This window comes from Cynocephalus volans, chromosome 13 (genome assembly GCF_027409185.1).
Source record: "Cynocephalus volans isolate mCynVol1 chromosome 13, mCynVol1.pri, whole genome shotgun sequence".
NCBI classification, from domain to species: Eukaryota; Metazoa; Chordata; class Mammalia; order Dermoptera; family Cynocephalidae; genus Cynocephalus; species Cynocephalus volans.
This window is the reverse complement of record NC_084472.1, coordinates 22,322,665-22,350,336: the sequence shown is the minus strand read 5'-3', so window position 1 is coordinate 22,350,336 and position 27,672 is coordinate 22,322,665. Positions and strand designations below refer to the sequence as shown.

Sequence of the window (27,672 nt, the reverse complement as noted above, 5' to 3'; positions counted from 1 at the left end):
GGGGATCTTAACCCTTGACTTGGTGTTGTCAGTACCATGCTCTCCCAACTGAGCTAACCGGCCATCCCTATGTAGGGATCCGAACCCGTGGCCTTGGTGTTATTGGCACCACACTCTACCAATTGAGCCATGGGCCGACCCCAGAAAAATTCATTTTCTTACAGGACCCAGCAGTACGTGTCAGGGATAGTAGATGTTCAGATCTGGAACCAACTTTTCCAACTTGAGTCAGCAAAAATTTATGCTGTTTTATTCTTTATAGTCTTGACTTTTTCATTGGTATATATTTTTTCCTCATTCCCTAAATATTGAAGTAGATCTTATTTTCTCACGTATATTTGGTGCAAATGGGGCTTACATTAATTTAGGTAGAATCTTAAATTCTGCCCTTTCTGATGGATTTAATTTCACTCTTACTGTTCTTCACATATTCTTTCTTTCTCAAGTTGTCAGGTTTGTGAGTTTAGAGAAAAAAATTCCTCCTCTCAAACTTAATAAATACTCTTGTTTCTCATAGTAGGAGAAACAAAAGGGAAATAAATGGAAACATTAATAAATGACAGCCATCTAGGAATTGATAGTTCAATTCAGTTAAATAATTCCTTAAGATGTGGTAACTTAAGATGTGGTAACTGAAAGTGTTTTTTTTAAATTAAAAATAACTTTATTTTATGAAAGCAGTATATGCATTGTAGAAAATTAGAAAACATAAATATGTAAAAATAAGAGAAATAACATCATATTCCTACCACTCAAAGATTTTTCACTGTACCTTTGTGTATATTGCTCTACTTTTATCTGCACACACACACACACACACACACACACACACACACACACACACACACACACACACACACACACACACACACACACACACACACACGTCAGTGGTCTGAATCACTTGTGGAGCCCCCATACCCATATCTTCTTCCCTTTAAAATCTGATAATGTATATGTGAGAATGTATTATTGCTCTACTGTGGTGTTTGGTTTGAGCATTTTCTTTCTTTCTTTTTTTTTTTTTGGTCTTTTTCGTGACCGGCACTCAGCCAGTGAGTGCACCGGCCATTCCCACATAGGATCCGAACCCGCGGCTGGAGCGTTGCCGCGCTCCCAGCGCTGCACTCTCCTGAGTGCGCCATGGGCTAGGCCCAGGTTTGAGCATTTTCTAAATCAACCTGTGTTTGCTTAAATCAGCCCTTATTTTTTGTGTTTTAGGGTGGGTCCAACTATTTTAGAGAATTTTATAAACAATTCTTAAGCAAAAAATTAGAATTCATAATTTAAGGGGATTTAGTTTTAAATCTCTGGGAAGATAAATTTTATTCTATAAAATGTATCCCTGTTGTCTAATAAAATATACTCTTCATAGCTTCTACATAAATGTTTCTTTTTAAAAGTGAAATCTAACCTTTTCCAGATTAATTTTGTAATTATGTCAATAAATTTAATGTTGTGGCTGTTAGTGGACTCTTTGGGAGGTGAACTGTCTCTTATTTCATAGGTTAACAATCATGGGTATCTGAGAATATCTGTCAGTATCTATTAGGACAGTACCATCATCAAACATAAAATCTTGAATATGTTTTATATCTGCTGCTATCAAATAAAACAGTTACCATCATCAATATCATAAGATGTTAAATATATTTTATATTCCTTGGCTTATATACTTGATCTTTTATTAACATATCCTATTTTAGAAATAATAGCTATATATTAAGAAAATAAACTGTTTCAGTGACAAATGTGGCAGTATTTATAGAATTAAAAAATTAAAAGTTTCTCAGGAAAATGTTTACTTAATATCATTTTTATTATTGTTTCACTTGTCTCAGGTGAGTCCATATTCTTCTAGAATTTATTTGCTGATTGCTTTTTAGGTGACCTATACAGACTTATAAAAGAATATGATTATTTACTCCATTTTTGGTAATGTTCATCTTTGAGCCTTGAATTATCTTAGAATAAGCTTATTTGATGAATGCTGTAACAATGATGCAGTTTTACAGAAAAGAAAACCTATAGAAGTGAGAAAAGGCCAATTAAAAATTTTCATTTTTACCTACCGTCTAATATTACTGAAAATGACTTGAGGCTATTGAGACAATTGGAGAAATTTAAATGGGTTCTGTGGATTAGATGATAATATTGTGTCAGTGTTAATTTCCTCATTATAGTGGTTGTTATATAAGGGAATATCCTTATTTTGGGGAAATTGACACTGAAGTATTAGGAGTAACAGGGTATTATGCCTGCCGCTGACTGTGGAATGGTTTTGGAAAAAAGTGGGTGTGTGCCTGTGTGTGTGTGTGTTGGTGTGTATATTTAGAGGGAATGATAGGACAAATGTGTAAAATGCTAATAATTAGGGAATCTGGAAGAAACATATATGGGACTTTTATACTATTCTTGCAACTTTTCTGTAACTGAAATTATTTCACAATTAAAAGTTAAAAAGATTTGGTGGTTGGGGGGAGGGTTTTGCAAATGTCTTAAAATTAATCTACTTTTTAAAAGATGCAGTATTATAGATATTTAAAACTGCAAGGGACTTTAAATTAATTAATTAATTAAATCAATTTTAAGTTAATTAATTCTAATTAATTAATTAATTAATTAAAGATGACTGGTAAGGGGATCTTAACCCTTGACTTGGTGTTGTCAGCACCATGCTCTACTAAGTGAGCTAACTGGCCATCCCTGTATAGGGATCCAAACCTGTGACCTTGGTGTTGTCAGCACCACACTCTTTCAACTGAGCCATGGGCCGGCCCTGAAAGGGACTTTTAGAGATTTACTTTAACTCTTATTTTATAAATGAAAACTAAGTGTGGCAAATTAGATTTAGTAGTAGTTCAACACAGGCTTATTAAGTACTAATCAGCATGATACTAATTTTTTTTTCTTAAAGGGTCATGAATAAACCATGTCTCTTAGTAAGGTTTAGTATTTTTATTTTTGATGGGGTGGTCAGTGGTCATCTGCAGATCTAATATCTGAGTATAACGCAACTGTACTGATAACGAGAGAAGAAAAGGAAAACTTGAAGGAGTAGGCTTTGAGATGGATTAGATGTTTTCATTAAAAATGGCTGGTTGGTTTTTTAAAAATGGCAAGATATGGAACCCTATATTGTAAGTTCCACTCAAGATCTCTACAGAATAATGAAATAGTTCTAGCTAGTGGTCTCTGTTAGTGCTGTTTGAAGAATTTCAACAATGTAATTAACTGTTGTAAATAATTTGGGATAGTATAATAATTTCTTGGTCCTTGTTTATATAAGGATCGCTATCAAAAATGTTTCATGTTTCATTGGGCAACATAGTGTGTTCATGTGAGGAGGAGCGTTAAAGGCATAGATTTCTTAGTGAGGAAACTTTATTTTAAGGTCAGTGAGAATTTTTTTTTTCCCTAATAAGAAAAAAGTTGTGAAACCAGTTGTTTATAACAGGGAAAAAAATATGTAGCATTTACTAGGATTCCTTTATGGTGTTTATTTTAGAAAATTACTTCATTTGAGATCTGAATTGGAAAACTATGTAGCTGAATAAAGTTCTGTCTTATTTTCATTAGCATTTTAATAAGTGAAATTTTAAGACCGCTTAAGTTAAAGCCTAAAACAGGCTTTAAGTTTGTATTTATGGTGCTTGCTGAATGCATGCACTGAGACCAAACACTAGCAATTGGATCACCGCTCATTATACTCTGGTTTGTCTGAGTTAATTTTTAAAATTATGAAGAGGGTCTTAGCTAAACTAATTCACAAGTTCGATTACAATAAGCACATTTAACCACATAATGACAGTAATGAGAATCTGCTTGAGTTTTTTTTAAAGTTGATCTTTAGTGGTGGGAGTGGCCTATCATTTCTTCCATCTCTGTGTTTTAGCCTATCTTTTTTTTTTCCCCCTCTATATGCTGAGTCCTGATAAATGGGTAGTGTAACCACAGCAGACATAAATTGTTGGTTATTGCTGGAGTGAGAAGGAGAAAAGTTCATGGTTCCTACCTCCTTTCAGATATTTTAGCAGAGCATGTTGACTGTATTTGAGTTTGAGGTTTTTGGTAAAATGAAAATGGCAGAAGGCAGGGGATAGGTATATTTTCATTGAATTCCTTTATTTTAGTTCTCTTTTAAAAAACCAAATGTACTAATGTATGGAGCTAGCATATACGTCAGGTATCCCATTTACTAGCTGTGCGGTCTAGTACAAGTTGTCAACCTTTTAAATGTTAGTTTCCTTATGTGTAAATGGAGAATATAAGAGCTCCTACCTCATAGTGTTGGTTTGAGGATTAAAGGAGATATATATGCATAAAAAACAATTGTAACAATATCTAGCACACGGTAAGATATCTGTTCATTATTATCTTTAAATGTATTATTTATTATTTAGAATTATTTTGCAGAGGAAGTAGGAAAATTGAAGTGCTATTGATGTTTCGATAAATATTTTATTAAAACTCTAGAAATGATTAGAATGCTGTTTATATTTAAGCAGATAGGAAGAAAATTATTTTTTAATTTCATATTTGTTTTGTTTTAATAGGTATCAGCAGATGTTGCATACAAACTTGGTATACCTTGCAACAATAGCAGATTCTAATCAAAATATGCAGTCTCTTTTACCAGCAGTAAGTACTTTTAAAATAGTGTGAAGTGGAAAATCTTTTTAGTTATGTGTGGTGTAACACGTTTTTGTTGGGTGATTTTTGAGTTTTGTTTGGTAAATCCTGCTTTAATCTGAAAACATGAAAGTATTCTATATTATTTAAATGCTTTACTGTTTTGCTTTTATATTTAATTTGGGCTAATTCACCTAGAATTGACTCCCTCCTTGAGGATGTCATGTATATTCATTTACCCATCCACCCACCTAGCTACCTATTTATTTATTTTAATTTTTAATTGTTAATAAATCAGGAGAATTTCATAGCAAATCCCAGACATCATGTGATGTCCCCAGGAAATACTTCAATATGCCTCTCTAGCAGATAGGACTATTATCCCACCCCCCAAAATTACCATAATTTCTTAATGTCTTATTATACCCAGTCTGTTTTCAATTTTTACCAGTTATCTAAGAAAAACCTCAATGTTTTAATGATTGATTATTTGCTTCAGAATCCAAACAAGGTCCACATATCTCATTGATTGACATGTCTTATCTTTTTAATCCATATCAGTTTATCCTTTTTATTCTCCATTTATTTGTTGAAGAAACTGGGTCGTGTGTTGTGTAGAATTTTTCACATTCTGGATTTTGCTGATTGTAACCTCATGGTCCTTTAACATGTTCCTCTATCTCTTTTATTTCATGTGAACTGATAATAAGGCTTCATTAGAACTGGGTTTAGTTTTTTTGCCAAGAGTAATTTTCTTGATGGTACTGTGTATTTCCTATTGTACTACATCAAGAGGAACATGTTTGGTTGTTCCACATTTACTTAAGACTAAGATTGGTCAGTCACTATAGTTGATACCAGTCCTACCAATCCATTATAAAGTTCCCTATCTACCTTTCACTTAATGGCTTTAGTAGTCATTGAGGCTTATTGACCAGATCTTTTATTTCATTTTGGGAATCACAGAATGGTGAATTTCTAATTTTATAATTCTTCTTGCATTTATTAGCTGTAATTCTTTTAAAAAGAAAAACTTCCTTTCATCAAATATTTGCTTATCCTGAAATTAGAGGACTTATGATGAAGGCATGATTCTATCCCTTTATCAGTTTTCAGAATAATGAGTTGGTCTCTAGCAATGTGTGAAATTGACCAGTGTGTTTGTTTTTGTTTTTGTTCTTATTATCTGAATTTACAGATTTTTGTATTTTTAATCTGCTGTAGTCATTTTTTATGATGTTCAGATTATCTTTCTTTGATCAGTGGAAGCCTCTTTACTTGGCTCCTGTGTCCTTCTGACGTGACTCTAGTATTCTTTTATAGCTTCTTTATTTCAGGATTTGAGAGAGATATCAGACTAAGTATATTTTCTGTCCCCAAACTGGAATCAGCTATGTTTTCAAGGAGTCTTTTTTTTAGGTGGGAATTGGTATTTAGAAACCACAGTTTGAATGCTTAAGGCCTCTATTATTACTGTGTTTTCATTGTTTTCATGCCTTTGTAGTGGGCAGAACAAATAAACACATTTTTTTCAAAAAGAGAAATAAAGTATTGAGTTCTTACTGACATTTCCACTTAAGGATTTTACTTCGTTTTGATTTTATATATTAATATCTCCTCTCTTACTCTAAAAATCTTGGTTCCTTAATGATATTACTATGGTTGCTTGTTTGTGTTATACTACAATATATAAAAAATACTTTCAATGTAACAATACCAAGAGTACCACTAATAATAAGATGTTTGTCCTTAAAATACATCCTGTTGGGCATATTCAATAAATTTTGTTTTGAACTTGAAATAGTTCTTCATGTGGCTTTTGCCATGAACTTGATTACCAGCTAGGTAAAATTTATTTTTCTGAATAATTTGAGGAATAGATTCAATTTCATTTGTTTTCATGTGTAGAGTTTTCTGTCTCAGCATTATTTATTAGAAAAACAAAACAAAACATCCTTTCTCTATTTTGTCATCACCTGTCGTACATCAAGTGTCCATATATGTGTGGGTCCATGTCTGATCTCTCTATTGTGTTCCATTGGTCTGTTTTATTAAATTCCACTATCTTGTCACAGTTGATATTTATTAGAGAAGTTCTTATTCCTTATTTTTTTCAAGAATATCTTGGCTATTGGTTCTTTGCATTTCCATATGTACTTAAACATCAGCATGTCAAGTTATATGCACACATACATAATCCTGTTGGGATTTTCATTGAGATTACCTTGACTCTAAATTGATTTGGGGAGAATCAATATCTTTACAAAATTGAATCTTCCAGATCATGAAGCATTGCACATATTTTCATTTGTTTAGTCCTTTAATGTCTGTCAATGGAATTTTATGATTTTCCCTGTAAAGGATTTGCACATCTCTTATTGAACTTATTGCTAGATACTTCATATTTTGAGGCCATTTTAAATTGAGTCTTTGTTTTTTAAGTTTTATTTTCTAACAGCAGTTTTCCATGTTTACATGGAAATGCAGTTGATTTTGAATCTCATGATCTTGCTCAACTCTTACATCTAACTATTTATCTGTAGATACTTTGAGTTTTCTATATTCACAATCATATCATTTGTGATTAATGAGTTTTGTTTCTTTCTTGCCAATTCTTACAACTTTTATTTCTTTCTCTTGCCTTACTTCTCTGGCTAGGACCTCCAGTACATTCCTGAATAGAAGTGGTGATAGAGGACATCCTTGTCTTGTTCCTGATCTCAAAGGGAAAGCTTTCACTGTTTGACCATTAAGTATGATGTTTGCTGTAGTGTTCCGTAGATACCTTTTATCAGATTAAGGAAGTTCCCGTTTTTTTCTGTTGTGCTAAGTAAGAATTTAAAATATCTTGAGTGGATGTTAAATTTTATCAAATACTTTGATTTCATCTAGTGAGATGATCATAAGTTTTTTCTTTAATCTGTTAATGTAGTAAATTACAGTGATTTACTTTTTAATGCTCAGTTGAGCTTGCATTCTTGTAATTAACCCTTGTTCACGACCCACTTGGGCATGGTCTTTTTAAAAAAATTGCTGTATTCAGTTTGTTAAAATTTTTATTGGGATTTTTATATCTTTGTTCATGAGTGTAATTGACCTGTAATTTTCCTTTCTTATGATGCCTTTGTCTAGTTTTTATTTTGATGTTATGCTGGCTTCGTAAAATGAGCTGCAGAATCTTCCTACTTTTATGTGGAAGAATTTGCATCATATAGCTCCTATTTCTTAAGTGAATGGTATGATTCTTAGAAAAGCCATCTGGATCTGGAGTTTTCATTGTGAGAAAGTTTTTATTTCTTTAATGGTTATAGAACAATTTACATATTCCTAAATTTTATGAATTACCTATTTTGGTAAGTTAGGGTTTTTAGCATTTTAATAAGTTTTCAAATTTATTGGCATGAAATAAAATAAAAGTTTATGGAATAATCTTATCTTTCTAATGTCAACAGAATATGTAGTGATTTTTTTTTTTAATGTGGTTATTTTTAATAAATGTTCCTTCTCCTTTAAAATATTTCTGATTGCTCTTGCCAGGTGTTTATTATATATTTTTTAGTCTTTAAAGAATCAGTTTTTCGTTTTGGTTTTTTCTTTTTTTTTGGTCCTTTTTTGTGACCGCGCTCAGCCAGTGAGCGCACAGGCCAACCCTATATAGGATCCAAACCCGCGGTGGGAGCCCCGCTGCGCTCCCAGCGCCGCACTCTCCCGAGTGAGCCATGGGGTTGGCCCTGGTTTTGGTTTTTTCTATTGCAACATTTTTCAAACTTTTTGGTCTCAGAATCCCATTACATTCTTAAAAATTATTGAGGATTTCAAAGAGCTTTATGTGGGTTATTATAAACTTTTTTCAGTTTTTAAGTTAAAAAACTTAAAATTTAAAAAACTGAGAAATTAAAAAAATTACTAGTTCATTTAAGAACAATAATAAACCTATTGCATGCTAATGTAAATAACATTCTTTAAAGGAAAAATAACTATATCTTTGAGCACAAATTTAGTGAGATGAATGGAATTTTACATTTTCACAAATTTCTTTTAAATATTTGGTTTATTGGAAGACAACTATTTTCATATGTACTTCCGAATTCAGTCTATTGTAATATGTTGTTTTGGTTGAAGTAGAAGGAGTAAGTTTAGTCTCAGACAGCTATATAGTTGGAAGGGGGTAGAATATTTTAGTAGTAGCCTTTCAGATTGTTGTTGATAATCTTGTTTGGTGTTACAGTAGATCTCAACAAGTGTTTTTTTTTTTTTTTTTTTTTTAAATTAGTTACAGTGTGTAATCTGAAATTACATCAATATGTTTTTCTTACCCTGGTACATTAAAGTCCATTGGTCTGTATTACACTTCGAATAAATCTTTTACTCATGCATGATTTTGTAATATCATGCTTTGGTCATTGAGTAAGTATAAGTTCACTGAGTTAGGCAGATCTTCCAAATATTGACATATTTTGTTATGTGATACCAAAGACCATATTTGTTAAAATTACTACTGATTTTATCGACAAGTCTCTAAGTATTGGGGTAATCTCAAGGTAGTAAATATGTTTGCCATGATCCCAATTTTTGCTTGAAAACTCAAATTTGATCTTGGCAACAAATGCTGTCAGTTGTTTTCCTGGCTCACTGTGTTCATTTTTGAGAAAATGTCTGCCATGTACCCAAACCTATATAAGTATAGTTAGCAGTTGTTCTTTTTGTAAAATGTAAAAATGGTGTTCTGTAAAAACAGTGCGTAGTTCAGCTAGCAACTCAGTCACAAAGTGCTTTTTCTTGAGTATCTTACTTTGGTTTGCAGCAGATGTTTATTATTTTCCCATTCATTTACAGAATATTTAAAAGACATGAAGAATTTAATAAATTAATAATTTTTTCTGCCTCATCAAATACATTTTCAAGTGAAACTAGCTTTTTCTTTCTTTTAGTAACTGCTAGTATGTGTAGTCAATAATACAATAATTAGTGATGGAGTTTGGTGCCCATTGCCTTGATTCGTATTAAGGTTCCAGCAGTTACATCCACTATTATTGCTTTTGCACTGTCATTGTAAATATCATCATAGCATGAAAGACAAACATGTTAATATTATTATGGAAATAGTTTTGACCTTGGGGACCCGCTGAAAGGGCCTTGAGGACCACATTTTGTACATCGTTGCTCTATTGTATGTTTTTGTTTATGGTTAATTTCTGATCTTTATTATTTCCTTCCTTTTACTTTCTTTTGGTGTATTTTGTATTCTTTTTCTGAGTTTTGAGATGAGTGCCTGCTTCATCAATTTTCAGCCTTTCATTCTAACATACACATTTAAGGGCATAAATTTCCCTCTAAACTTAGTTCTTATATGGAGTATATTCATGTTTATTCAGTTCAAAATATTTTCTAGTTTCCATTATTGTTTCTTTTTTATGTATTTGGCTGTTAAATATATTTCTTAATTTCCATGCATGTGGAGATTTTCTTTTCTTGATTTCTGATTTCCTTGCATTGTAGTTAGATAATATTCTGTAATGCTTCATTTCTTTGGAATTCTTTGAGATTTGTTTTAGGGTCCAGCATATGGCCACTTTTTATAAATGTTCTGTCTATATTTGAAAATAATGTGTATTTTTTAGCCACTGAGTGTAGAGTTCCTCATGTGTCTGTTCCTTATATGTCTATAGGTCAAGTGTGTTAATCTTGTTTGAATCTTCTATACCCTTACCTTTTTTTTTTTTTACCCTTTCTGACGTTTTGTTTATTTGTTCTATCAGTTACCAAGAGATGTGTGTTTAAAATGTACAAGTATAATTATGCATTGAATGATTTTCCTTGTAACTCTTTCAATTTGGAAGTTTTGCAGCTCTGTTTCTTTGTACCATTTATCATTATGAAGTATCCTTTCTTACCTCTAATAACGCTTTTGGTTTTAAAGTCTACTTTGTCTCATATTAGTGTAGCTAAATCAGCTTTCTTTAGTGTTTGATGATATATCCATTTTCCATTTCCTTGTGCTAGAGCTGTATATTATGAACAGCATGTAGATTTTGAAAAAAAAAACCAGGGTAGTTATTTTTTGTCTTTTAGTTGGAACATTAAAACCATTTATATTGAATATAATTACATATCTGAGTTTAAACCTATCATTATACTTGTTGGGAGGGAGGGGGAGAGGGAGGCAGGAGGGAGGTTTCGGTAATGGGCCACAATAATCAACCACATTATATATTGACAAAATAAAATAAAATTAAAAAAAAAACCCTGTCATTATACAATGTACTGTTTGTCTCATCTGTTGTATGTTCATTTTTTCTGTTCTTTTTTGCCTTCTTTATAATTACTTTTTTAAATTATTTTTTGCTAGTTTGGAATTTTTATACACTTACTTTTCTTTTAGTGGTTACTGTATGGTTTGTAATATGCATTGCAGACAATGCAAGGACCATCAGATACTTTATTTCCATTTGTTCCCTCAGTGACTTATCTGTTGTTTTTGTCATGTTTTTAATTTTTTTCTGGTTCTTTTTCATTTATTTTTATATTAATATTTAATATACTGGCTACCAGTTCTAATCAGGAAAAAAATGTCTTGGAAATCTCTTCGTTATGATAGCACTTCAGCAGAAATTATTGATGTACAAGCAAATCATAGAAGGTACAGCTCTACAGGAAGGACATATTGTTGTTTCATTGTCTGAATATTTTTACCATGATTCCTGATGAAAGACTCTTTCAGTTTTGAAAACATCAGTGTGCACAGTCTCACTACTATGCAGTTTCATGTCCTTGGACAGGAAGGCTGGTACACAGCTAGTGAAAAGCTAGAGGAGTCTTAAGTTTTAATGGCTGATAAGCCTTACATCCCACAGAGTAGGAAAGCAGTTTTCCTTTTTTGCCACTTAAGAATGTGGCAGAAACGTTTGCTGAAGTAGCCTAGTCAATTCTTATTCTTTTCTTTTTTTGTAAATTTGGTCTTGAAATATTTCTGGAAGGGAGACTTTTCGAAGAGTATATGTTTACTCACAAGTGATTGTTACTACCTTCTTTTTTTTTGAAGTCAGAATTCATTAGACTCATCTGCTTAGTTACTCCATTTTGATGCTTTTCATTCCTCCCTTCATTTACAACCTTCTAGCTTAGATTAGTTTTATTTATTTTTTCTTTTTCTCTTGCCTCCTGAAGAACATTTCTTAGTATTTCCTTCAGCACTAGTTCGCTGGTGACACATACCTTTAGGGTATTTTTGGGGGCAGGGGGTCCTGAAAATGACTTCATTTCATCATAATTCTTAAAAGATGTTTTTGCCAAGAACAGATTCTAGCTTGGTAGTTGTTTTTCTATCAGCACATCAAATTTGTCTTTCCACTGTTTTTTGGCTCATGTCTTAAAAATTCAACTGTCAACATAATTGTTGCTATTTTGAAGATAATTTGCTTATTTTCTTTGACTGCATTTAAGATGTTTTGCTTTGTATAGGGCTTTCTGCAGTTTTCTATGATATGTCTAGGTGTGGATTTCTTTTTATTTATCCTGCTTGATGTCTGTTGACATTTCTGAAATCTGTAGGTTGATCTCTTTCATCAGTTTGGGGAAATTTTCAGTTTTATCTCTTCAGAAGAGTGTTCAGTTTTATCTCTTTATCTTTTTTATAAGACTCCAATTAAACTTAAGTTAGACCTTGTAACTGTATCTTTATGTCTCTTAATTCCTCCAGATGTTTCCAGCCTTTTATCATTCTAGGTGTATTTTTTTCTGACCAGTTTTCGAGTTTACTCTTCACTGGGCCTTATCTGATGTTCATACCTATCCATTTAGTTCATTATGTTAAGTTTTTTTTAGTTCTAGAATTTCTATTTTAGTAATTTTTAAAATCTATGCCATTTAAAAAATATTTTTTGCTCTTTGCCTAAAGTTTGACTGTATTAAATATTTTTTCCCAGTGTTTTATTAGGAAAAATTAAAAAAATATATCAAAAAATTCTAAGAATTTTACAGAGAATAGTCACATACCTATCACCTGGATTCTACAATTAAAATTTTAGTATATTTGCTTAATCATATTTATGTTTGTTCATCCATTGATCTGTTTTTCATTTTTTGGGAAGGCATTGCTATTTTAAAGTCTGTGTGTAAGAATTCTTTTTTTTTGTTTTTCTGACAGCTGGCCAATATGGGGGATCTGAACTCTTAACCTTGGTGTTACCAACACTGTGCTCCAACGAGCTGAGCTAACCAACCAGCCCTGTGTCTAAGAATTCTAATGTTTGGAGTTCTTGTGGGTCTGTTTCAGTTTTCTCCTGTCTCTGCTCATTATCATATATGTTGTGTTGCTTTCTCATGTGTCTGGTTATCTTGACTGTGAGTCAGAAATTATTTTGGGTAATTGTTATAGAAATAATTTGCTGCCTAGTATGACACTGTTTTCCTCCAGCATTGTCATTTCCTTCTGCCAATGTTGGGGTAATAGTCTGGGATCACTTTAACTGCATTTCAGCGATTGAGATTTTTCTTGGTGTCTATAGATGAAGTGAATTCTGTGTTCAGGTGATGCAAGGTTGGTTATACATCTGGTTTGTCCTTATGTCTGTGATTTGACAGCGCTCATACCCTTGATGGGCCCTAGACTTTTGTCCTTCTGGCCTGTGGATAGCACCTTCTCAGCTTCTTACCTGGCTTTCTGGATTGGCTAACACATCCACAGCAAATGTACCCCCTAAGTTTGGACCCACATTTGTAGATTTTTTTTTTTTCCTTCTCTTGGATCTTGGCTTAATCATTTTTACTGCTTTATCTGTTCTTCCATATCTGTAAGCATATTTTTAAAATATTTTGTCCAGCTTTTGTTTTCTTCAATAGAGGGTTATTTGAATGACCTGGTCTGCTATTACCCTTGGTGATTCTTTAAGTATTAGAATTCTGTTTTGTTAGCCATAGAATATTAGTTTCTTTTGTGACTTCTCAAATACAGCTGTTTCTTTGGAGAGAGAACTAAGTCTTGGAGAATGACTACTATGTTGGGTCATTTAAATGCTTTACTTCATCCACAGATCCCTTTAAGATATCAGCCCTATTCTGTGACTGGGGACACTGAGTCTCAAATAGGTTAATCAGCTTGCCTAGAGACTCATAATTTGTAAGTGGTAGCACTGAGATTTGAACCCAGGCCTTACTGAAGCCAAAGTTTGTGCTTTTTGCTATCATGTTGTGTTGCTACTAGGATGAAATGGAAATAAAAACCTGAGCCATTTGCTCTTAATTTTGTGTATCAGTCTAGGACTTGACGAGGACGTCACAGAACTTGGAGCTCAGTTTTACAGTCTGTAGTGTCTTGGTTGTTGTATTGTTATGGAAATGAATGCTGTACCCATTTTTGTTTCTTTGTTGTCTAGTATTATTCCTGTACTTATGTATTAAGTTAAAAGAAAAACGAACAGGTCTGCTTATAGTTTGGGGACTAACCTATTGGTTTAACTGCCAGGTTAAGAACTTATCTTGTTATTGCCCTGGTGACATGTAACCCAGTGATTTTTAACCTTTTTTTCTTGTTCTAACATGTCTGAAAAATGTCACATTCTCAACAAGTTCTCATCAATACCAGTAACTCATTATGGCAGAGATTCTTAAGTCTGGGCATTAAGAGTGGAGAGGGGAACATTTCCCTCTAGGTACACTTATCAGAATCTCGTGGATGGTTGGAGAAGGGACATAGTTTTTCAGATGTCCTCAGGTGATTCTGGTATGTTACCTTCATATCCTTTCTACTGCCAACCAATTGAGATTCTCTGTGTAACTTATGATTTTGGGCAATTCTAGATTTTGTCAACTTGTCTTGATTTGAAGTATTGTCCCTATAAAATGTGAAAGTGTCTTAAACTCAAGCATTATGGCTTCTCACATATGTTCCATATTCCATGTAGCTTTTACAAAAAACACAAACATTTTTGGTCAGGTCATGTATCTTGAGATTTAATGACTCATTTCTCTTGCCCTTCTTCAGGAAGGTGGTAATTCTTGAGAAGCCAATGTGGTAAAGTTGAGCTTACCATGGAAATGGTAAGCGAGTCTCTAATTTACATATTCTCACCTGTTACTAAGTTATAAGCCCTTATTCATTTTTTTGTGTTTGTTTTTTATAGAATTTACATTTTTTTAATAGATAAAAATTATTACCATCTATATGCATGGAAAATACTGTATTATTTTACCACCACATGGTTAAGAACCATCACAAAGGAGACACATTTCATTACAAACCTTCTACCATTATTTCAGATTCATTTAACATAGATTCACCATTTTACATCATATTTTACTAATAAATATAATTATTGCCATTTGGTATATTTCAAAATAAAATTTTTGCCACTTAATATTGGTCAAAGTTTAATTTAAAATACATGGTCAAAATTTCATTTAAAATATGAGGGAGTTGAGTTAACAAAGGAGAAGGGGTTTTAGAAAGAATAGAAATAAATATATTCTCTTAGTAGAAGGAATAGCAGAGGGTAGCCAATAAAGATAAGTAGGGCTAGAGAGGGAAAAAAAAAATCATCTAGAAGGTAAGCAACTGGGTTGGAGGTGAAATAGGAGGAAAGGTGAATTTGAGAAAACTACAGTAACAGAATCCATAATGAACACAAGCAATCTGCCAATAGGGAGAATATAATATTAACTGTAGTCCAAAATATTTGAGTCTGAAAAAGAACTGTATATTTTGGGGTGATTTTACTAGAGTTTTCCAGAATGAGGTTTTTCACTTCATTTCAGCTAAATGGTTGTGGGAATTGGGAATGTGCTCATAATTATATATAAGTTCAACTTTCAGTTTTTTTCCATGTCCTCCCAAAAGAGGAATTATTTATTTATAGTACTATTTCTTGTATCTGGAACTTGGGCTAGGTCTAGCAGCTCCTCCTAGTTGAAAGTCAAGAATCCCCAAACCAGAAATAAATGGAAAAAGACTAAAAGAAAAAAAAGTGTACTAATACGTAGGCATTTTACTTCTAAGTTTGGGTCTTGTGGCTTTTTTTCTTATTATAAAAGCATTATAACCTTAGAAACTATTCTTTGTACATATTTTAACAAGCTTGTTTCTTCAATTTTAAGCCAAGAAACAGCAAACCAGAAATGGGAGAGGTGTTCTGTAGGCAGGCATACATACGAGCAGTGTTACTGATAGCTAAGGTGGTGTAGAAAGAGATAAATTATAGAAAGCTGATACAATTCAAAATATATACTACTCTGACTCCATTTAGTGTAGGTATATAGGGCCCTGTCTATCTCGATAAACCATACAGGCATCATTTGAATATTGGTTCTCAGAGTTGGTATTTAACTTTATGAAACAACAAACTGTTGACATATTTATTTTCATCATTAGAACTAGGAACAATTTTACCAGTAGAGATATTATTTTAAGTGTGTCCAGGTCTTTCCTTCTCAAACATACTTTGATGAAATTGCATTTCTGAGTTTTAGCCCTGAATTATTGTTCCTTTATTTTTGTCATCTGCTAGTATTAGTATATACAAAGTGGTAGGCACTATTTGTTTAGGAAAGAATTGTGAGAGAAAAATTTAAATTAAGAAAAGCTTTTATTCATTAATTTAACTTTTCTTCGAGAAAAAACTTGGGGAGAAAATAGTCTTTTTATTATAGTACTTTATTTTAAGGCACACAGTCTGGATAATCACATATTTCTCAACCCTGGTTGCACATTAGAATCATTTGGAAAACAAAAAATCTACCAGTAACTAAATTGATCTGGAGTGGAGGCTCTGTCGCAGTGTTTTAAATGCTTCTCAGATGATTCTGACGTGCAGTTAGTGATGGCAAACCTTATATTTCCATGCTTTTCAAATGGAGTATCCAGTGATGTTCTGACTGTATCCAGAACTTCAGAAAAATATGATTCATATTCCTTCAGAAAAATATGCATCATTTTTATAATATGAGAAAGATATATTTATTATATGATTTCGTTATGGGGATTAAATAAAACAATCCATGGTGTTCAGCGTATAGGATACTTCATTATCATCATCGTCAATATTTACTGAAGTATCCTACATGCTCATTTGGAAGGTATAAATGGAAAGAAGCATCAGATTCAGGAGTATTTGAAATAGGACTAGCAGGATTCAGTTACTGAATAGACATGAAGGTAGTCCGGAGAGAGTTTGGAGGCTCGCTGAGAAATGCCATTCATTAAAGTTGAAAAATGATTGGAATTGCTTATCTTGCTTTTCATTTATTCATTATGAGTACTAAGTTTAAAAAATCCCCAGTTCAACCAAGTATACTTCTTGAATTTTAAATTTGTCAAAGGTATTCATAATTTTTGTTTTTTATTGTTGTACAAAGAATAAAAGTCTGGCCTATTAATAAAAATTGATTTAGAGTATGTAATCTTACATTTTATATATTTTTCTTTTACCATGTTGCATTTTTTGGATAATGTTATGCTTGATGTTCTGAGCAGCCCCTGGGCAACACTTGATTAGTTGTGTCTTTCACAAGCTTTAGTAAAAATGATAATATATTAGACTTCAGGTTCATCGACTGTACTGGCACTTCACTGACTGAAATTTGATATTATGGAATTTACCTTTAATGGATGTGATCCAAGTGAAGTGAAGGAACACATGCTTAGAGCTGTGGAACATTTTAAAGATTACCAGGGTATATTACATTTATAAATGTAATTTAATTTTTATCCTATGTAATGCTTTGATATGGCTAGAAGATCAGAAACTACAAGTCATACAAAAGCCTACTCTCACCTCTATCTTCCATTGCTTTTTATTCAAATAAAAGCCAATATAAATATATACTTTCCCTTTCTTTAAGTAGAACCTTGCCATGCACAATTTTGTATCTTGTTTTTTAATCGTAATTTTAAAAAATGAAGTTGTTTAAGGGCTGGCCCGTGGCTCACTTGGGATAGTGTGGTGCTGATAACACCGAGGCCACTGGTTCGGATCCCTATATAGGGATGGCCGGTTAGCTCACTTGGGAGAGCTTGGTGCTGACAACATCAAGTTAAGGGTTAAGATCCCCTTAACAGTTATCTTCAGAAAAAAAAAATGGAGTCATTTACATTCTCATTTCAAGTTATAGAAAGAACTTTTCTTAAATATTAGCACCATTTTAAGAATGTTTTAAGTGTTTGGTAAACATGATGTTGTCTATTTAGTAAGTATGATAATGATGACTGTTTTCTCATTTGGAACTTTTGTTCTTTGGCTTCCATGATAGTTTTCTTTTTACTTCTCTGGCTGTTTAGCTCATCATCTTTAACATGCCCATCAAATGTTGATGTTCCATTCTTGAACATTTTCTCACAGTACACACTCTTCCTGGGAGATTTTATCCATGCTCCTGGCTTCCTGCATTCTTGACTTCAGATTATACCTATACCTTGATGGTTCCCAAATATGGATCTTCTTCCATGAGTGAGACATGAATCCAACTTTCAGTAGACATATAATTTGGATATTCCACAGGCTTCTCTATACATTATGGACAAAACTCATTTCTTCTTGGCCTCCCCTCTGTTGTTCCCTTCTGTTAAAGGGAAAGAAAAAAGTCCACAGTCAGTATTTTATATTTATATTTTATATCTCAGATGAGTAGTATAAACACTTAGTTCTTTTAGTCAGAAACATGGTGGTGATCTCAGTTTTCCCCTTTCTTTCACCTGCCACAGCTTGGTTTCGAAGTCTTTTTCTTTCTCTTATACTATGCAATAAAAGGTGTTTTAATTAAAATGTTTTGTCATCAAAAACAGGAAACAAAACTATAGATAAAACGTCCTTGAAGTGTTTATGCGATTCAGTTCAAACTTAAGGCATCTGATATTTATCTGATCTTGATGTGAGGAAGGTTTTGTTGAGAATAAAAAGCAAGGGAGGACACTACAAAGAAAGATTGATTTGGTTCCTTTAAAAATGTAAAACAAAACCTTTCATATGCCAAAAATTCTATGATTGAAGGACAACTCAATGAATAGTGTAATACATGCCATTTTAGAAATACTGTTTATTTAAAGTACATTTGAAACATAATAAAAGTGATTAGTTCTGCTATTGAGGATTAAGGAAAGTTCCACAAAGGAGGTAACTATTTCGTAGGGAATTGACCTATGGGGACAGGTTTCTCTGAGTTAAAATTATAAGGGAGCATTTTACCAACATTGTTGCCTATCTTGTCTTTCAGATATCTTAGAAAAAAAATCATGTTAACTTTTTCCTCGACAGTATAAGTAAAATTTAGAAAACTATCTAATTGAGTCCACATACATAAAAAGATTGCATGTCTTACTATGAAGAATAGAAATGTTAGAGTGTGTGTATGAACTTTTTTTTTTTGCAGAACTATTAAAATCAGCAAAAGTAGCTTCCAAAAGTACTAGGGAACCTAACGATTGTCTCTTTGACTCTAATTGAAAATAAAATAATGTCTAGCTCACCCCTACACGGAACAGAATGTCTTTGCTGTATAGCTAAGAAAGAAAAGAATCGAGATATTGGAAATTAAGTAACTCACTATTTGCACAGTACATAAAAGTATTTGTACAAGGAAACTTATTGAAGCATTGTTTATATCAGCAAAAAATATAAAAATCAAACAAACTAGGAACAAGTGTCAGTATTGAGGATAGGTTAAAAACTGTTATAGCTATTCAGTTGAATTCTACACCTTTTGAATCAGGTTATATACTGGTAAAGAATAATGTTTACATTACAAAAAAAAAATCACAGAACAATGTGATCCTACTTTTAAAAAAAAAAATGTTTATGTATAAATTTTTAAGAAGTTTCTGGAAATATATATATACTAAGCTTTTAAAAAGCAAAGGTTCCCATTTGTATTTCTATTTTTTATAACAATCACATATTACTTTTTTAATTTAATGAAATTGTTATAGACGTAAAAATAATATAAAAAAATCAAGATTAAAAAAATATATCTTCCGGGCTGACCCCGTGGCGTACTCGGGAGAGTGTGGCGCTGGGAGCGCTGCAGCGCTCCCGCCGCGAGTTCGGATCCTATATAGGGATGGCTGGTGCGCTCGGTGTGGCCGGTCACACACACACACACAAAATATATATATATATATATATATATCTTCCCATTTCTTAATGAGTGGTGTTAAGAAAGACTTAGAGATCTATCTTGACATATTTTGGAAGTGGATTATTTAGTTTTTTTTAAAGTATATTCCAGAGAATTACCCTGTTCTGGGAAGAGGAAGGCATTTACTTTTTGTTATTTGCTATTATATGGATTTGGAATGACTGTTTAGTAATACCATTAGGGTTGGGTATACTTAGTTTTTTCAGAGCTGAGATAAAGTGTAATGTTGGATTTGTTATGGTGGGAATGTAGAGAAAGATTGAATTTAATGAGAAACCTGGTACTTTGAACTGGAGAGAATGTAGTTTGTAGGTGAGTCATTCTGGGGCCCAAGCCCTTAAGAAATTTAGAGTATCATTGTACTGAAAGTAAGTGGGAAATATTACTAGTTATGGAAGTTGAACTGATCAGGTTTTATGGTAGGTCTGAGTTCTCTATTAGCTATCATTTTTGGGGGAACAAGATGACATGATGACAATTGGTGACATTATTAAATTGTAGAAATCAGTTGGTAAAGGTCTGTAGCTGCATAAATTCAAAGCTACCAAGGATGGCATTCTGAAATTTCTTGTGGGAATTAATGAACAGTAGAAGGGACTTTCCTAAACTGTTTCAGATATGTGTAGAACTCGTTTTTGGGAGACTGGCTTAGGACTAGGAAGTAAGGCAGGTATGATACTGATGGGGTTTTTGGATCTTGCCTTGTCTCTTTATCCGCTTTAGGAAGTTATATATATCTATATCTATATCTATCTATCTATCTATATATATATCCTATTTTAAATTTATTTTTGAATTTCCTTTTTATTTCTGTGTGTCATTTTAGTGCCTCCTTGTGGGGAATGATATTAATGACATTTATACGAATAGTTACACAGATGAAGATTTATTAAACTAAAAATTATATTTTGCAGTGATATATTTATATTCTAAAGAAACATTGAAGATCATAGTCAGAATTATTTGTAGTTTTATGCTAAATCATTTGAGAGTTTATTAATTAATTTTTTGAATATTTATTAGTTGTGTACTACGTATTAGGCAGTAGTAGTTAGGTACTTTTGAAATGTCAGTGAACAAAACACAAATATTTTTACTCTCTTGGGTTTTTTATTCTATCAAGCAAAGTAGGCATAACAGAAGTAAATCATATAGCATGTTTGAAGATGATAAGAGCTTGGGAAAGGGAAAACAGAGCATGAAAGTTGTGTATTGGAATGCTATGGGTAGGGGATGAAGGATGCCATATTAAGTAGAGTGGTCAGGGTTGATTTCACTGAGAAGGTGACGTTTGAGCAAAGACTTGAAGAAAGTGTGTTAGGCACAAGAAACAAGTAGTGGAAAGGCCCTGAGGTGAAACTATCCCCATCTTGTTCAAGGAACAGCATGAAGGTCATTGTGTCCGGATCAGAATAAATAACGTAAGGAAGTGGTGTGGGCAGATCATATGGGGCCTTGTAGGCTGTTGTAAAGACTTTGGATTTTTACTCTGAAATTGGGAGCTGTTGGAGGATTTTGAGCAGAAGAGTGAATTGATAATATTTTTAATAAGCTCATTCTAACTTCTATATGGAGAACATAATACAGAGGAGCATGAATGGAAGCAGGCAATCCAGTTAAGAGGCTATTGTCATAATCAGCTTGAGAGACATGATGGTGACTTGCATCAGGGTGCTAGCAGAGGAGAAAATGCTAGAAGTGGTCAAATTTTATGTATGTTTAAAAGGTAGAGCCCAAAGGATATGCTGAAAATTGAATGTGGGGAATGAGAGAATGTGGGGAATGTTGGTAATGAGAGATAGAGAGAGGTGTTAGAGATGACACCATAGTTTTCGGCAGAGCAACTAGAAGGATGTACTGCTGTCACTGAGACTGTGGGTAATGGGGGGAGTGTCAGGGATTCATGTCCGATAGATTTCCAAATGGAGATGTGAAGGTGGAGTAGGCAATTTTGACAATTAGAAAACATTATAAGAGTTGCCGAAAAGATACTGACCACTGATTTAATTTTAAAATGTTATTTTAAAATTAAAACATTATTTTTCATGTAACAAATATTAATTGACTATCTCTATTTGATACTAGATAATTTGGGGGCTTCAGTAATAAGCACATACAATCATGGACTGAATCCTTACAGAACTTAATATATAACAGGGGAGAGAGACATTAAGTAATTACACAAACATTTGAAATTACATCTGTACTAGGTGCCATGAAGGAAAGGCATCTGAGACTCTGGGAGCAGATAGTGGGGGCCTGATTATCCTGGTGCTCACAGAAGGAAGTGACATCTGAGGTATAATTTATATGCAATAAAATTCATAATTCATCCGTTTTAGTTATATAGATGAGTTTGACCAGCACTGCATTCAAGATATAGATCAATGCTGTCATCCCCCCAATTTTTCTTTTCTTTTTTGTCTTTTTGTGACCGGTAAGGGGAACGCAACCCTTGGCATGGTGTCACCTGCACAGCGCACCGGCCAGTCCTATATAGGATCTGAACCCACGGCGGGAGCACTGCTGCGCTCCCAAGCGTGGCACTCTCCCGAGTGTGCCACGGGGCCAGCCCCCAATTTTTCTAATGTCCCTTTTCTGCCTGTTTAAAATATTTTAAAAAATTGATTTGTAGGAGTTCTTTATATATTTTGAAACAAGTTTTTTATTGGCTATATATATATTGCAAATATTTTCTCCCAGTTTGCCTTTTTATTCTCTTAATGGTGTCTGATGAATAGAGAGTTTTCTAATTTAAATGAAATCCAATTTATCTATTTTTTTAATGGATTCTTTCTGTATCCTGTGTAAGAAACATTGTCAAGGTTATAAAGATATGTCCATTTGTTTTTCTAAAAGTTTGTTTATTCATGATACATTGCAAATTAAATTTTTGTATCGTCTGAGCTAGGAGTCAAGATTGGTTTTTGTTCATATGATATTCAATTGATCCAGCACCGTTTATTGGAAAGATCATTCTTTTATTATTGAATGTAAGTTGCTTTGCTGTAAGTAAGGTGATTGCACAAATATATGTGGATTGTTTCTCAACTCTCTGTTCTGTTCTGTTGGTCTACTTGTATATACTTGCAGTGACCACAAGTATTGTAGCTTATAAGTCTTCATATCTGGTAGTATTGTTCTTCAAGTCTGTCTTGGCTATTCTAAGACCAAATAAATTTTAGAATCAGCTTGTGCATTTCTGCAAAAAGCCTGCTGAGATTTTGATTGGGATTGCCTAGAATTTCTACGTCAGTATCAGGAAAACTGATTATCTTTACAATAGTGAATTATTTGGTCAATGAAGATAACATATCCCTCCATTTAGTAAACTCTTTAATTTCTTTCAACAGTGTTTCAAGTGTAGAGATTTTGCACATCTCATGTTATATTTATTCCTAGCAATTTGATTTTTTGGATTTTTATGCTGTTGGTCTTTAAATTTCATTTTCTGATTGTTTGTTGGACATGTATAGAAATATAGCTGATTTTTATATATTGACCTTGTATCCAGTTACCTTGCTATATGTACTTATTAATTATTCTAATAGTTATAGGTTCCCTTGGGTTTTCTATGTACTCAATCATGTCATCAGTGAATAATTCTTTACCAATCCTTATTTCTTTTCACTTTTTTTTACTTTATTTCTATTCTTCATACCATTGATTCGTTTGTTGGTTTTTTTATATTGTTGAAAATAACAAATCAGTGTTGAACAACTGATTTATTGGTTTGCTTATTTTGTTAATTGATATTCTTGTATTATTCCTGAACTCAAGGGGAACAAGTCCAATATTTCATTAGTAAGGTGATGTTGGCTGTAAAATTTTTGTAAATTAGGTTTATTAGATTAAGAATGCTCCTTATAAATTTTTGCAAGCTTTTATTCTGAGTGGGTATTGAATTTTATCAAATTCTTTTTCTTGGGCTAACCAGTTAGCTAGCTCAGCTGGTTAGAGTGCAGCCTTATAAACTCAAGGTCACGGTTCGGATCCCCATACCAATCAGCTGCCAAAAAAAAAAATTATTTTGCTTTATCTATTGATGATTATATGGATTTTACTTTGATAATTTGGTGAATTACATTGATTAATTTTTCAAAAGTTAAATAGCTTGTGTTCCTGGAATAAATTCCATCGATTATAAAGTATCTTTTTAATATGTTTGGATTTGATTTGCTAAATTTTGCTTAGCATTTTGTAACTATATTCATGAGCGGTATATTGGCCTACTTGTAATTTTCCTACTTGTAATGTCATTGTTGGGTTTTGATGGCCTCCTTAGAGATTGTTCCCCCTTTTTTCACTCTGGAAGATTGCGTGTGATTGATATTAAATATTATTTATTTCTTAAATGATTGTATTAGATATCATTTATTTCTTAACTGTTTGAAATATTCCCTAGTGAAACCATTTAGGTCAGGGGATTTACTTAGGGAAGATTTTAAATTATGGATTCAGTTTCTTTAACAGATCCCTATTGCTGAAATTTTCTATTTTTAGTTTCCATAAGCTACGTTTTTCAAAGAATTTGTTCATTTCATTTAAATTATCAAATGCAGTCATGAAGTAGTTGTTAATGCCCTCTTATTATCTTCGTAATGTCTATAGGATATATATTGATGCCTACTCTTTTAATTCTCTAAAATTTGAATATTCTCTTTTTTTTCCTCAATTATACCTGTTTAGGGTTATTAACATTCTCAAAGAACTATCTTTTGACTTTCTTAATTTTCTCTGTTAGTTTTCTCTTACTCTTACTATTTTTTATCTCATTGAGTTTTGTTTTTATCTAAGTTATTTCCTTCTTTGTACCACTTTGGGTTTAATTTTCTGTCTTAGCTTCTGGAGATAAAAGCTTCTATCATTGATTTTTCAACTTTCCCTTTTCTTAAATATGCATTTTAAGGCTATAAATTGTCCTGTAAGCATAGCTTAAACTGCATTTCACAGTTTTTTATTATTTGAATTCTTTTATTAAAACTGTATTTTGTTAGAATTATTTTGTGTTCATTACTTTCAAAAATTTATTTTACATTTTATTATTTTAAAAATATTTATTAATATAATTTTTTTTACGTTCTAAGATGTTGTGGAGCAGTTGGGGGTAGGGTGAGAGGAGAAGGGGGAAGGAAATGGGTGGAAGGAAGAGGAAGAAGGGGGGGTCATGGTTGAGGCTCATGGCACCTCCCTTATTCCAGTGGGGGAAAATAGGGGCTTCCAGTGACAGCTCGGTCATGCTGGGCTGGACATTTCACAAGTTTTGATGTTACGTATTTATTATCATTTAATTAAAAATGTTTTCAAATTTTCATTGTGATTTCTTCTTTGACTAATAATTTTCTGGTATTGATTTCTAGTTTAATTCCACTATACTCAGAAAACATAGTCCATTTGATTTCAGTGTTTTGATATTTGTTGATTTGCTGTATGGCCCAGTATATGGTTTAGTTCAGTCAGTATTTTTTTAGTACAGTACATAAGAAGAATCTGTATTGTGCAGTTGTTGGGTATAGTGTTCTATATATATTAGTTAGATTAAACAAATTGGTTAATAGTGATGTCAATTTTTTTATATTCTTGGAGGATTTTTTTTTGTCTTCTGTGAATTACTGAGAGAAGTATATTAAAATCTCTAACCATTGTTATGAATTATTTTATTTTTCTTTTAGTTCTGTCAGCTTCTGCTTCATAAATTTTTGAAGCTGTGTGGTGAGATGTATGCAAATTTAAGATTCTTAAACATTCCTGTTGAACTTAAACATTTTGTTATGATAAAGTATCCCTCTTTATCCCTAATGGTTTAAGTCAACTGTCCAATATTAACATAGTGACATCATCATGATATTGATTAGTATTTGAATGATGTGTATTTTTCCACCTTTTTCTTTTAATATATCTATGCCCTTAAGTTTAAAGTAGGTCTATTGTAAAGAGAATATAGCTGTGTTTTTTAAGTCCAGTCTGTTAATATTTGTTATTTAACTGGATTGATGGGATCATTTACATTTAATGCAGAACATGATAATTGTAGGATTTGAGTCTTCTCATTCTGATATTTGTTTTTTATTTGTCTCTTTCTTGTCTTTCTTTGAATTAATCCATCAGTGTTTTTTCCTCTTTATTAGATTTTTAGTTATTAATTTTAATATGTATGTATTTTTAAGTAGTTGCCCTAGAGATTGCAATACTCATCCTTAGTTTATTAGATTCTAGTCTCAATTTGTACTTGTAACATTTGCTGAAAAATCGAAGAACCTTATATAGTTTAACTTCATTTAGTCTACCATCTTTTGTGTTAGTCTTATATATTTTATTTATCTATATATGTTTAAGCCACACAAGTCATTGTTACTGTTTTTTAAATATCAATATTAATTTATATTTATTCACTTATTTACCTTTCCATTCTTCTCTAACTCCTCCAGTTCTGTGCTTCCATGTGAAGTCCTTTTCTTTTAGCTTGATGAATTCCCTTCTTTTGTAACAAGTTATCTTAGCTTTTGTTTATCTGAAATTATTTTTCTTCCATCTTCTTGTTGGAAGGACATCTTCTCTTAATATAGAATTCTGAGTTGAATGGTTTACTTATGACTTTGGCTTTTAGTACTTGGATTGAAATGTATATTTTAAAATGGTTCAAACAGTGGATTTTATGTTACATAAATTTTATCTCAAAAAAATTTTGTCTCAAAAGAAAACAATAGTCAAGAAAAATAACAGAAAATTTAAAAAACACTGATGTGTCTATGTGTGGCTTTCTTTACATCCTGCTGAGGTTTGTAGATCTTCATAGTTCTTATGCCAGAGACTCATGACTTTTGTTAGCTTTGGAAAATTCTTAACCAGCATTCTTTGGATATTGCTTATGTTTCATTTTGTATCCTCTGTGTTTGTAACTGCAATTAGTGTACTTTTTCCCCATGTTGTATGTTTCTTTACACTCTTTTTTTGTATTTTCTGTCCTTTATATCTCACTGTGTATCATATTTTCTGTATACATTATTCCACCAATCCCGTTTTGCTCTTTCTAAACCTTTGATTTCTAAATTTCAGTGATTGTATTTCCCAGTTTTGGAATTTTCATTTGACTCTTAGAATTCTAGGACTTTGCTAAAATTCTCCATCTTTCCTGTTTTGTTTTGTTTCGTTTTAAGTTTTTCTCGAACATATCAATCAGTTATTTCTTTTTTCCTTTTTTATTTTTGGTGGCTGGCTGGTACGGGGATCCGAGCTCTTGACCTTGGTGTTACAACACTGTGCTCTAACCTACTAAGCCAACCTGCCAGCCCCAATCACAGTTATTTTAAAGTCTCTCTGGTAACTTCAAAATCTGAATGACTGTGTGTTTTTTAAATTTTCTGTTATTTTTCTTGGTTGTCTATTCTTTTTTTTAAATTGAGATAATTTTATTTTTGAGATAAAGTTTACATAACATAAAATTCACATTTCTAACCATTTTAAAGCATACAATTCAGTGGTTTTTAGTATCTTCATCGTTGTGCAACCATCACCACTATCTAATTCCAGAATGTTTTCATCACCCCAAAAAGAAATCCCATATCTGTTGGCAGTCAATCTCAATTTCTCCCTCCGCTCGTCCCCTGGCAGTAATTAATCTACTCTCTGACTGTGTGGATTTTCCTGTTCTGGACATTTTATATAAATAGATCATAAAATGTATGGCCTTTTGTATGTGGTTCCTTTCACTTGGCATAATGTTCTCAAGGTTCATCCATGTTGTAGCATGTACTAATATTTTAATTCATTTTTGTAGCTGAGTGATATTCCATTGTGTTCACATACTGCATTTTGTTTATCTGTTCATCAGTTGGCAGACTTTTTTTTTTTTCCCTCTACTTTTTGCCTATTATGAATAATGCCACTGTGAACATTTGGGTACATGTTTTACATGAA

The 27,672-nt window shown here is 32.5% G+C and overlaps 1 protein-coding gene across 5 annotated transcripts in view; it reads left to right on the top strand.

The window, feature by feature from the left end:
* Window positions 1–27,672, top strand: part of SS18 (SS18 subunit of BAF chromatin remodeling complex) — an 82,570-nt gene that overhangs the window by 6,813 nt on the left and 48,085 nt on the right. For 4 of the 5 annotated variants that reach the window (XM_063076744.1, XM_063076742.1, XM_063076743.1 and 1 more), the window contains exon 3: window positions 4,557–4,641. In XM_063076744.1, the coding sequence (XP_062932814.1) occupies window positions 4,557–4,641 (85 nt within the window). Of the gene's footprint in view, window positions 1–4,556; window positions 4,642–7,290; window positions 7,386–27,672 lie in introns of those variants that run through there. The other variant, XM_063076745.1, reaches the window with a different exon arrangement.